The following is a 13387-nucleotide window of genomic DNA, read 5'->3' as shown; positions in this document are numbered from 1 at the left end:
TCGAGTTTCAACTTGTCTCTCCTGAGGAAGTGGACAAGGCCATGGGAGCGGTGAGTGCCTCCACTTGTATACTGGACCCGTGCCCCTCCTGGCTGGTTTCGACCAGCAGGGAGGTGACACGCGGCTGGATCCGGACGATAGTTAACACCTCTCTCTGGGAGGGAATTTTCCCGCTCCTCTTAAAGGATGTAGTGGTGAGACCCCTCCTGAAGAAACCATCTCTGGACCCAGCCATTTTGAGCAACTATTGTCCAGTCTCCAACCTGCCCTTTGTAGGGAAGGTTGTTGAGAAAGTGGTGGCCTCGCAACTCCGACAGTCCTTGGATGAAACCGATTATCTGGATCCCTTTCAGTCGGGTTTCAGGCCGGGTTACAGCATGGAAACTGCTTTGGTTGCGCTGATCGATGATCTCTGGCGAGCCAGGGATAGGGGTCACCCCTCTATCCTTGTGCTCCTTGACCTCTCAGCGGCCTTCGATACCATCGACCATGGTATCCTTCTGCGACGGTTGCGAGAGGTGGGAGTGGGAGGCATTGTCCTTCGGTGGTTCTCCTACCTCTCGGACAGGTCGCAGTCGGTGTTGGTCGGAGGGCAGAGGTTGACCCCAAGGCCCCTCAATTATGGGGTGCCGCAGGGTTTGGTCCTGTCCCCCCTCCTATTCAACATCTACATGAAGCTGCTGGGTGAGATCGTACGCCGGCACGGGATTAAGTACCACCAATACACGGACGATACGCAGCTGTATCTGTCCGCCCTGTGCCAACTCAGCGAAGCAGTGGAAGTGATGTGCCAGTGCCTGGAGGCTGTTAGGGTCTGGATGGGAGTAAACAAGTTGGCACTCAATCCAGACAAGACCGAGTAGCTACTGATGTTCCCTCCCAAAGATTGGCCAAGTATTCCATCTCTCAGTCTGGGGGGTGAAATTATACGCCCCTCAGAGAGGGTTTGCAATTTGGGAGTCCTCCTGGATCCGCAGCTGACTTTAGAACACCATTTGTCGGCTGTGACCAGGGGGACCTTTGCCTAGGTTCGCCTGGTGCACCAATTGCGACCCTACCTGGATCGGGAGGCCCTTCAGATAGTCACTCATGTCCTTGTGACCTCAAGACTGGATTACTGTAACGCGCTCTACATAGGGCTGCCCTTGAAGAGTGTTCGAAGACTTCAGCTAGTCCAGAATGCAGTCGCGCGAGCAATCGTGGGTGCACCCAGGTACACCCACGTTACATCTATCCTCCGTGAGCTGCACTGGCTACCCATTAGTCTCCGAACTCGCTTCAAGGTGCTAGTCGTCACTTATAAAGCCCTATATGGCATCGGACCTGGGTACCTGAGAGACCGCCTCCTGCCAATTACCTCCCATAGACCGATCAGATCGCACAGACTAGGCCTCCTCTGGATTCCATCTGCCAGCCAATGTCAGCTGGCGACTTCCCAGGGGAGAGCCTTCTCTGTTGCAGCTCCAGCCTCTGGAACGAGCTCCCCATGGAGATCCGGACCCTGGCTACTCTCCTGGCCTTCCGCAAAGCCACTAAGATCTGGCTGCTCAGGCAGGCTGTTGAAATAGCCAGCCCCACGGTAACTATGAATGTTGTGCATTTTAAATTGTTGTTTGTCTATTTGTCTATTTATCCCCTTCCCTTGTTTATTGTAAGCCGCCAGGAGTCCTTCGGGAGTGGGCGGCATACAAGACCAATAAAATACAAATACAAATACAAAATGATTCTTGGTAAACATTAATGTAATTTTGGTGGGGGGGACTTTTGAGTGAGGGCTGCTTCCATTCCAAGGCTAAGGCCACACAGCTGGTTTCATGCCTAAGGAGGGATTCAGACTCACTGGCACCTCAACTACTACACCCAGAACTCATATTAATGTAATTGCAAGAATTAAGGTATACAAAATTGTTTTATTTCCATTTCTAAAGGAAGCAAAGAGTCCGATGGAAATATACCCAGGAATGGATGTCTTTGAGATGGTTTCTTAATTATCCTGGTTTTGCATTTGATTTGATTGTGTGCTTTTCAAATTGTATATTTTAGTGTGTTGTAAAATGCTCAGAGTTAGGCAGTTGAAAATTTTAATAAATAGATTAGATTAACAGAGTTGGAAGGGACCTTGAAGGTCATCTAGTCCAACCTCCCACCCAAGCAGGAGATCCTATATCATTTCTGACAAATGGCAGTCCAATCTCTTCTGGAAAGCCTCCAGTCATGAAGCTCCCATAACTTCCAAAGGCAACTTCTGTTCCATGGATTGATTGTTCTCACTGTCAGAAAAAATTCCTCATTTCCAGGTTGAATCTCTCCTTGATCAGTTTCCATCCATTATTCCTTGTCTGGCCTTCAGGTGCCTTGGAAAATAGCTTTATATTGTTGATTGAGTTGTTGTAATATATTGTTTATATATTATAGCTGATCAGTATTTCCAAGCAATTTCAATCCTCCAATTACTTAAATTTTTAAATGATGGCATATTTCCACCCCATTTTGAATCAATAAGTCATTGATGTTGTGTTGAGAAATTGCATTGAGAAATTCTGTCCAGTACTTCCGATGGCCACCAGCTTCTTCTAAAATTATTCTGTCTATAAAACCATGGGTTTTTCTTGCTCTTTTCGTTTTTGTAAAGGTGATGGAATTGCTTCATCCATAAAGTATTTTTTTTTCTTGGAGCCAAGACTGAAAGCATGGATTCTGGAAATTCTTCAAATACGGATTCCTCTAAGCAGGCTGCCTCCCTCTGCCATTTGTTTTAATGCCAATTACACAATTAATATGGCCATCTAATCCTCTGCAGTGAACTGTGGGCAGTAAACAATAATCCAAAGGGATTAAGAAACAATTGCAACTACCAAGATACAATGAGCCAAATGAGCATCTTCCATCTTATTGATGAGTCACAAATAGACACACAACAGACACACAACCTGGTAGCTTCACCTGGTTGACCCTTAGCATAGATGCAAAATTGGTACAATCAACACTATAAGCCACAGTGGGACAGTGGTTAGAGTGCAGTACTTCGGGCTACTTCTGCTGACTGCAATTTGGCAGTTTGAATCCCACCAGGCTCAAGGTTGACTCAGCCTTCCCACCTTCCAAAGTGGGCATAATGAGGACCCAAATTGTTTGGGGCCAGAGGTTGACTCTGTAAACCGCTTAGAGAGGGCTGTAAAGCACAGTGAATCAGTATAGAATTGCTACGTATTAGCATATTACCTCATCCATCAGCTTCATGTAGATGTTAAATAGGAGCAGAGAGAGAAGAAAACCCCAAAGCAGTGGTGAGTTATGGGGCATACTGGTGCCTGGTGGGAGCACCAGGTACCATTCCAGTACGGTGCTCCGGAGGGCACACCAGCCCGTCCATCGTCCTTACCTGTATTTGACCCAACTGGGCCATTTGCGCACAGCACGCGTCCACATAGTGGACGCCTGGCCCCATCACAGCGTACCGGTTTTTTTTTAAAATAAATGTTTTTTTAATTTTAATTAAAACAAGTACAGCATCTTTCTTTACATCTGTAAAAAATGTATCAATCAATTACAGACAAGTTTTGGTACATTTCCTCCACGGTCAACAAACATAACTCATATTAACTCAAGCATTATCATATATCCATTTTCATTTGACTGTAATTATTATTTAAAGATATTAATAAAAGTAATAATCTTGAACAGTACCTGCCCACACCAGTGGGAAAAGAAAAAATCAAAAAGAAAAAACATAAAAAAAAAACAACTGGGACATTTGCGCACAGCACGCGTCCACATAGTGGACGCCTGGCCCCATCACAGCGTACCGGTTTTGACGGGATCCGGAACCCACCACTGGACCAACATGAAGCAGGTGGGGAACAGTCAATTAAAGAGCATCAGAGTTTAAAGAAAAGAATTCTTAGAGATGCTAGAAAATATATTAAAACAGAAAGTATATATTTAAAAAATGAGTCTAAAAAACGAGGAGCAGAAGCATTAGATGAGGCTAGTATGAAGGCTGTGTAGTAGACGCACATCCTCAGTTGTTTGGATGCGTCCAGAGTCACAAGGCCTTGGCTCTCTGGGTGAGGAATCTTCCCATATCGGCTTTCAAGGAGGGGAGGGCAAAGTACTTCAAATACCAGAATACTTGAATGAAAGCCTTCTGGTGTTTAAGTACTTCAAATTTAGTTAAATATGCCATAAGGACATCATAGTCCTTGTTGGGTTCACTGGTAAAACCAAAACTTGTGCTTCCAACTCCTAGTCCAATCCCCTAAGCCAGTGGTGTCATTGAGGGCTGCATCAGGGCTGTGGTTGACCTTGGGGGGGGGGCTGACTGGGTGGATATGGCCAACTTGACACCACTCCCCAAACTGCTGGCATGTTTCTTCTTCGCATTGGGTAGATCAGGCCAAAACTACGCTGGCCTGATCTTTCCTCTTCGTGTTGGGTAGACCAGGATGGCCCCGCGAGCTGGATCCAACCACATCACAGACCGCATCTGACCTGCAGGCCTTGAGTTTGACGCCCTAAGACAGTGATGGCTAACCTTTTCCCCATTGCATACCAAAAGCTGGGGGGGCAGGGGGGCCATGCGCGGGCGTGCCCACACCCATAATGCTATGTGCGTGACCCCCGTGCGCATGCAGGTGTGACACTCCCCCACCCTCCCCTCCGCTTTTGGCCCACAATGGACCCATTTTCCGCCCTCCTCAGGCTCCAGAAGCTTTCTAGGAGCCTGGGGAGGGCTAAAACGGCCTCCCCAGCTCTCCCGGAGGCTCCCCTAAAAACTCCGGAATGCGAAAAATGGCCAAAAAAGAAGGCCGAAGTTAGCTGACAGGGCAACGCCTCGCGCACCCTAACAAATGGTTCCGCATGCCACCTGTGGCACATGTGCCATAATTTCGCCATCACGGCCCTACGATGATACCATAATCAGTTCCATCAAATCCTGTTGTTAACTCAAGGGGGCAATGTATCGTGTTAAAAAGTTTTATTTCGTGTTCATTTTCATTTTATACAATCACATATATACTGTGCATGATTAAGGCCATATAACATTAAGCAATAAACACAACTCTTCTTATATTCCAAAATACAAAACCAACATAGCGCTTCAACCCTCCATACACCCTTTCTTTCTCCCCCCTCCAACTTTCTTTTCTCCCCTTCAACATTCCCCTCTTCTACTTCCCCTCCCCCTCTAACGTTCCTTTCTCCCCCTCCCTTCCATCTCACCCTCTTTCCATTCCCCTCTCACTCCCTCTCTACCCCTCTCTCTTCTTTCCCTCTACTCCTCACTTCGATGTATTTCTACTATCCATCGATGTATTCGGCTTCTTATTTTATACTAAAATTTAAAAAAGGAAAAGAAAAAGGCAACAGTATACAAGTGCATTCTTGTTGTTCTAAAGATTAACATAAACTATATTACCCCCCTCCCCCCCTCCCCCCCTCCCCCCTATAATCCCCCCTCCCTTCCGACTTCCCAAATCCCATACCCGGTGTAGCTTTTTATCAAACACAGTCTCGAGTATATTAAAACCAAGTAAGTGAAAAGTGAAAAGAAAAAGGAAAAGAATAAAAGAAAAAAGTACTAAAAAAAAAAGAAAGAAAATCAATAAACTCTCTACATTGAGCTCAGCTTCTTATCATTAAACAAAAAGGAAAGAAAAAAAAACCCTAAGCGGTTTATATCATTCCTAATCTTAATTAGTTAATTACCTGCAGGATTTCAACATATATTAAAACCAAGTAAGTTAACCAAGTAGAATTTTTCTCTAGCTAGGGGCCTTATCCCTTTATCTAAATATCTATTTCCAAACCCTTAATTTGTCTTTTATGCTTCCTTTCTCTCTGACACAATTTAAACACATCTCAAGTTCTTCTCTCGGTTTCCTCTTCCAGCTCTTCTCGTTCCTGCCTCTATCTGTATCCATATACATCCATATACACACATATATATATATACACGCCCATATACATACACATACATATATTTTATATTCATCTGTACTCCTCTCATATATGCTCCGCCTTCCTGCAAACTCCCTGGATGTATCCTTCCAAGCAGTATATTCAGATAGCAATTTTTACAGTTCCATCTCAAAGTAAGCTCTCATTCAACCTCCACTACCCTCCCATCTACACCACACCTCCCAACTCCATCCAAATTGGGCCGCGATCCAAGAGAACCACCACGATTTCCGCCCTTCACCCTGGAAAATAAGTCATCAGTAATTTATATAAAGGAAAATTCAAAATTATCCATTAAGTCTTTTTAGATCCCATACAATATATCTTCCAAAAAATAAATAAATCAACATCAGTTCGTTCAACCTTAATGTCTCTTCCTCGGTATACAACTATATCATTTTATGCAAAACAAAAGTCACAGAATGTTAACCAAGTTCAAAATTAAGCCAATATTTTGGGTCAGTTAATTAAATATAATTTTCTTACAGAGGAATTATATCATTTTAAAGCTGTTTGATATAGTAAAATAGTTGCTTTCTCTTTTGTAATGAGTTCATATATGTCTCCTTAATCAATAGTTAATGATCATAGATGTTGCTGCAATCCACCTTATTTTCCCATTCGTCTAGGAGCACGACTGGGTCCTTGTTCTCTGGTCTCCTGCTCTTCCGGAAGGGGAAAATGATACTTCCTGTTTTGTAATTGTGTGTTACATTGTTTCTCTTGTCCTTCTCTTTGTCTTTCTCCAAGTCCAGGTGATTCAAGATGTTCCGCCTTTAAGATCTTATGGTAAAAATCTCGGGCTTCCCATACAGAGTTAAGACGATATTTTTGCTCACCGAATGTGATTATAATACCAAAAGGCACATCCCATCTATACTGTATCTGATGATTTCTGAGTTCTTTAACTAGAAAAGCATAGTCTCTCCTGGCTCTTAACATTTGAGGTGGTATTTCCTTGAAAACAATCAAGTCCTGTCCATCAATTTGCAGCCTGGTATTATAAAACTCTTGTAGCATCGCGTTTCTGGATTCTCTTGTAGCAAGATATATAATTACATCTCTCGGGAGCTGTCTCTGTTTTGCTACCCACGAATTATGACGGTAAATTTTCTGGATCTGCCAATCAAATTTGAGTCCCGGATTTCCCACCAAACGACTGAAAGCCTCTGAAAAAATCTGTTTCAAGTTCTCCTGATCGTTTTCACGCAATCCCCTAACTCTTAATGCAAGCTCTGTCTTTTTATAATTTGTCATAACAAGTTGTTTTTCTGCGTTTTCAACTTTCTGTTGCAGCACTTCAATTTTGGATGTCAGGTTGGCGTTGGCTTCCTCCAGAGACTCCAGCTTATCTTCCATTCCACCAACATAATCTGTCAATACTGTTACAAATCCAATCATATCATCCTTTGTTTGAGCAATCAAGCTTATCACATACATCTGAAATAAGTTGCTTCATCTCCTCTCTGAATTCTTTAAGAGTCTCAAAAAGAAATTCTTTCGTTAACAAATCTCCAGTAGGGGGCGTAGAAGGTAAGGACTGCGGCTTTGTAACAAATGCTTGAGATATATTGCTAAAAGTACGTCTCCCCGACCTTGATTTCGGTGCCATAATAGAAAGAAAGCAAACAAAATTTTCAAGTCTGGTCTCTGCTCGCGTTGATTTCAGATAAAATAATTTCAGTAAACTTTTAGAAGTTGATAAGAAAAGATCTTCGAGGGAGTGAAGCTAAATAATTTATATGAGGTTATTCCTTTGATTCTGTGCCAGGAAGTTGGAGATATAATTCTGTGCCAAGAAGTTGGAGATATATCATTATAACAAATGCGGAAGCTGTAAAATCGCCATTTTAAAAACCATTAAACAAAGGAGTTTTTTCAAAAGAGTTTTTTATAACATTGAAGCTGGTATTTTTGATAGAGCAAACAAAAAAAAGTTCTCAGGTTGGTCTCTGCTCGTGTTAATTTTCTATAGCCTAGTTTCAAAAGATTGTTCTGAGGGGGGGGGGTCACTTGCCTTGTACTGTAAAAAACAGCTGAGAAGATCTGACCGGAGTTAAATGACTCAGCCTTGGCAGAATCTCTTCCTCCGTTCACAGCCAAAAAAAAAAAAAACCTGCAAACTTCAAAGAAGATTCTCACCGACTGAATCGACTGCTCTCTGCTTTTTTCTAGCCTGAAAAAAGAGATATCTAAGGTATTAAATAAATAATGAACCAGAACTCTGGAGGCAGCTCAGATAAGCTGCCGGCGGCGGCAGCCCCTCCCCGGAAGTCCTCAAGGGGCAATGTAGAGGTGCCACCTCCATCCATGTTCCACTGAATTTGATTGGGTGCAATCAAGGCTATTTCAGTGATGTGAATGATTCTGAACTTGACTGGGAAGGATGCAGATAATCAGTTTCTTTCAGGATCCTCCAGAGCTAAAGGCAATCAAGTCTTCTCACTAACTCTCCCAAGGAGGAAGAAAAATGGAGAGCAGATAAAAATTGTCCAGTTATCGGGTGTCCAGCAATGACTCCTTGTTCAGAGCAGGTGGAACCATTTCCTCCTTGAAGAAGGCATTAACCGCCACATGGCCAACTTCATATCACAACCAAAAGCCCTGACCAACCAGGACAGTCAAAGATTGCATTGTACATATTCATATGCTCTTTCTTGATGTGCAGAAAAAGGTGTGTCTGCTTCTCACTGGAACTGTTACCGGATTTCAATGGACAGACTTCCATACAGATTAATACAGATTAACAGAGTTGGAAGGAACCTTGTAATCCAACCCCCTGCTCAAGCATGAGACTCTACACCATTTCTGGCAGATGGCAGTCCAGTCTCTTCTTGAAAGCCTCCAGGGATGAAACTCCCACAACTTCCAAAGGCAACTTCTGGTCCATTGGTTGCTTGTTCTCATTGTCAGAAAGTTCCTCCTTATTTCCAGCTTAAATCTCTCCTTGTTCAGTTTCCATCCATTATTTCTTGTCTGGCCTTCAAGTGCTTTGGAAAAGAGCTTGACCCCCTCCTCTCTGGAGCAGCTCCAGGGGTGAAATTCAGCAGGTTCTGACAGATTCCGGAGAACCGATAGTGGGAATTTTGAGTACTTCAGAGAACTGGCAAATGCCACCTCTGACTGGCCCCAGAGTGGAGTGGGAATGGAGATTTTGCAGCATCCATTGTTTTCCTCACCAGGGCCAAGAGGCTCACAATCCTCCCAAATAATCCTGCTAGATCACACCACAGGTATGGCCCTAGGATCTGCATGGTTAAAAATCCAATTTCAAGTGAATCTGAGTAACACACAATCCAGATGCCAGGAACAGTTCTTACAGAGGCTCTGTGTCAGGGCTGCCATGCTGCTATGGCATCTTTCACTTGCTGCTAGCCTGCCATACTTAGCGGGGGGGGGGGGCGACTGAGGGGTGGGAAAAGGGGGGGATTAGCATGAGAGGAATCAAAATTGTGCTGTTCCCTGAGAGCCGCCAGCTGTTCCAAGGTCACTTTATGGAATGCTGAACCAGCCTGTAAAGCCAGGGGCTGTTACCCAAACAATTTAATTGGACATTTAAAGATAACCAGGGAAGAAGGTTGGGAGCAAGGGGAAAGTTAACTATATGCTTTGGGCGTGAAAAGGCCAGATCCGGCTTTGCTTCTTCTGTAGCCACTTGGCTTTAGTTAAGTCTGTTTTCATTAATAATGGATTCAAGAGTCTTTCTTTTCTGACTGAGTTGGGACAGCTGACACTCTGCAAATATTGCTCCCTCCTTATCCAGAAGGAACTAAGTCATATTAAGTAGACTATTGACCAGCTCTCTTCAGATGTGATATGGGCAGAAAAATAGCTAATCCCCCCCCCCCACACAATCTTTATTATCACAATCCTCGAGAAAGGCTGTTGCCAGGATTGAATGGGGTCAGAATTTGCTTTACTGCAGGTGTTCTTGGCATCCCTTCTGCTGACACATTCAGTTCTTCTGGAAGGTGCAGTTTAGTTCTCATTCTGGTTCTCATTCTGAGTGATAACCAAGGCCTTAGATCAACTGCACCAGGAACAGCCCAAGTTTCTTAAAACTCAGTAGGGTCCATCTGGTGCTTGGGGGATGGGGGGAGAGAACTATACAAATGGGTCCTATCTCCTTGCAGGAGGGTGCAGCCAAGGCAACTCCAAGGCCAACAGAAGTATGATCAGGGACCGTGAACCGGTAGTGGAAATTTTGAGTAGTTCAGAGAAGTGGCAAATACTACCTCTGGCTGGCCCCGCCCCCATCTATTCTCTGCCTCCTGAGTCCCAGCTGACTGGAGTCCCAGCTGATCGGCTGGGTCTTCTTCTGTTGCCCTGCACAGGAGAATGGCGCTGGAAAGCAGGTTAGTAATGTGGGGAGGGAATAGGGATTTTGCAGTATCCTTCCGCTGCAACGCCCTCCAAGCACGCCACGCCCAAGGCAAGCCATGCCCACAGAACCGGTAGTAAAAATAATTGAATCCCACCACTGCTCTACTCCCAGTTTTAGGACTTGAAAACGGCACTTCTCTGTGGATTGACAAGGAAGGGGAATCCCTGTTCAGAATTAGTTTTTGAGCATTTCATGGCGGTCCTTTCCCTTTTGGTAGGACTGTTCAGTCTTTCAAACTGGATGCTAAAAAGGTACTCTGGACCACATGGGTGCACAGAGGCACTTTTTGGAACAGAATCTGATGCATTCCACCTCATCTCCACTTTGTTGTTGTTTTTCTTGTCTTGCACAGAGACCCTTGCCTTCTCCCCTCTCCCTACCCACCCCCAGTTTTTAAGATTAAACATCATACATTTCAATGAAATCAGAGATTAAATCTCATAGATTTCTGTGGAATTGTATGATTAATGAGTGTGGGGACACAGTGGTTGGAGTGCAGTACTGCAGGCTACTTCTGCTGACTGCCGACTGCCTACAATTTGGAAGTTTGAATCTCACCAGGCTCAAGATTGACTCATCCTTTTGTCCTTCCGAGGTGGGTAAAATGAGGACCCAGATTGTGGGGGCAAGAGGCTGGCTCTGTGAACTGCTTAGAGAGGGCTACAAAGCACTGTGAAACAGTATATAAGTCTAAGTGTTCTTGCTGATTAGTTGTGGTGACACAGTGGTTAAATGAAGCATTGCAGGCAAACTCTGCCGACTGCCAGGAATTCAATCCTGACCAGCTCAAGGCTGACTCAGCCTTCCATCCTTCCGAGGTGGGTAAATGAGGACCCAGATTGTTGGAGGCAAGAGGCTGCCTCTGTAAACTGCTTAGAGAGGGCTGCAAAGCACTATGAAGCGGTATATAAGTCTAAGAGCTATTGCTATTAAGAGCAGTTTGATAGGGCAGCTGATTATCAAGGGGAGGGTCATGAGGAGGAGGGGGCTGCCTGGGATGACCAAATTTGGATTCCTGCCCTGAACAGAGGGTTGGACTTGACAGCCTCAAAAGGCCCCTTCAACTCTAGGATTCTATTGTCTTCTATATTCTTCTATGAATGTAGATATACATTCTTGTATTATCAATACAATTTGGTGGGGGAAAATGCTTTTATACAAATGTGGCAATCTGTGGAAGATAATAGGAAGAAAGAGGCAATTTGGTGTAGTAGTGAAGATGCTGGCATAGAAACCTGTTGGTGATGAGTTCTAATCCTGCCTTAGACATGAAGGCCAGCTGGACGTTGCTTTAGGCCAATCACTCACTCACTCAGCCTAACCCACCTCACAGAGTAGTTAGGGGGGAAGTAGGAGGAGGAAGACATACTAAGCATTTTCACTGCCTGGAGTTATTTACAAAAAATATAAAAGTGGGATAAAAGAAATCTTTTTTAAAAAAAAGTTCTCTTCTTCCAGCTGCTAGGGTCTTAAACAGAAGGACATTCTATCCGTTTTCCATTCTTCAAACTGAGAGTGACTTCAGCATGGTCTTTGCAGGGCTGCAGCCATAACTTGTTCAGATGGAGAGAAAATTTTCAGCTATCCCTGCAAAAAAATTGAGAACTGGGGCTAATAGCCCTCTGGGCAAAAGGCCACCTCTTACCTTGGGCGAAACCTGGGTGAAGCTCACCGTTGCTGCCACCGTGATGCAGATAATTCCACAGGTCAACATAATGGAGAAGATGGCCCCAAATATCCTGGAGGGGCTGTGGGATTCTGCTGGAAGGGGCTTTTCCTAAGTGGAGAAAATGAAAAATGAATCCTCAAAAAAGTGCCTGGATTCCATTGTTGGTTTCATTGATAACCATCATGTGTAGCCACATTCTTTTGGGCTGGGGGCAAAGCTGATTGAGCAGTGAAGATATCACACATTTATTTTTGAGCTACGTGAAAACCACAGCATTGGAGCGGTTTATCTCCTCTATTTTTCGGAATTATGTAAGGTAGTGTAGACTAATCTTTTGTGCCATTGCTTAATGTGTAAGTTTCCAAAAGCTATAGCTATTTCCAAGAGTTAGAGAATTTGTCCCAGCTGTTTTGTCCACAGCATATGTAATTATAAATTGTACAGTCTTCCTATATCTCTAAAAAATGAAACATCTGATTGACTTATTATGATTATCAAATTGATTATATCTATATCTAATCTATATATCTAATCTATTTCTATCTATCTATCTATCTATCTATCTATCTATCTATCTATCTATCTATCTATCTATCTATCTATCTATCTATCTATCTATCTATCTACATATTATCTATCTATCTATCTTTCTATCTATTTCTATCATCTATCTATCTATCTATCTATCTATCTATCTATCTATCTATCTATCTATCTATCTATCTATCTTATCTCTCTATCTACCTATGTCTGTCTGTCTATCTCTACATTTATATATCTCTATCTCTATATACATGAACACACACACACACACACAACAAAGCAGCAAAGAAGAAATGTAATTACCTGAGTGATCTTTTTCCAGAAAGGATTAAATGTGGGACTTGCTCTCAGAATAGAGCCCTCATCTTATGGCACCTACAACACAAAGCCCTACCTTCAGCCTCTCCCTTCCAGATGTGAAGGGGCAGCCAGACCAAGACATTTGGTTGTGGAAAACCTGAGCAGATTAATTCCTTATGGGACCTTGTAGCTAGCAGGTGCCTCCAAGATGGTTCTCTAAGTGGGGAGAAAGGAGATTCAAGCAGGTTGCTTGAGTTTTCAACCTATCAAATGGCGCTTGGACCCAGGAGTGATGGAGGGGCTTCACTTATGCTGCATCCTTTCTCTCCCCCGAGGCAACATGGATGGAGCCCAGGGCATCCAGCAGCTCTAAAGCATTTTGGTGCACAAAAGCACCCACCACCATTAAGACGGGACCCTTACTTGCAGGCAGGGAGTCAGGGCTGTGGCCCTCCCTGGGACAAACCTGGTGGGGAGGGAAGGCTACTTACTGCATGGAGAGTGGTATGGGCCACGGCCTGCTCCTCCAT

At 43.9% G+C, this 13387-nt stretch overlaps 1 protein-coding gene across 1 annotated transcript in view; it reads right to left on the bottom strand.

The window, feature by feature from the left end:
- Positions 1–13387, bottom strand: part of BRICD5 (BRICHOS domain containing 5) — a 20343-nt gene extending 6956 nt beyond the window's left edge. The window contains exons 1-2 of the mRNA XM_032231040.1: positions 13349–13387; positions 11991–12122 (exon numbers count right to left, since the gene is read on the bottom strand). Coding sequence (XP_032086931.1) covers positions 11991–12122; positions 13349–13387 — 171 coding nt within the window. The remainder of the gene's footprint in view (positions 1–11990; positions 12123–13348) is intronic.

This window comes from Thamnophis elegans, chromosome 14 (genome assembly GCF_009769535.1).
Source record: "Thamnophis elegans isolate rThaEle1 chromosome 14, rThaEle1.pri, whole genome shotgun sequence".
Lineage (NCBI taxonomy): Eukaryota > Metazoa > Chordata > Lepidosauria > Squamata > Colubridae > Thamnophis > Thamnophis elegans.
Note: the sequence above shows the minus strand (reverse complement) of the source record. Positions and strands in the feature narration are given on the sequence as shown.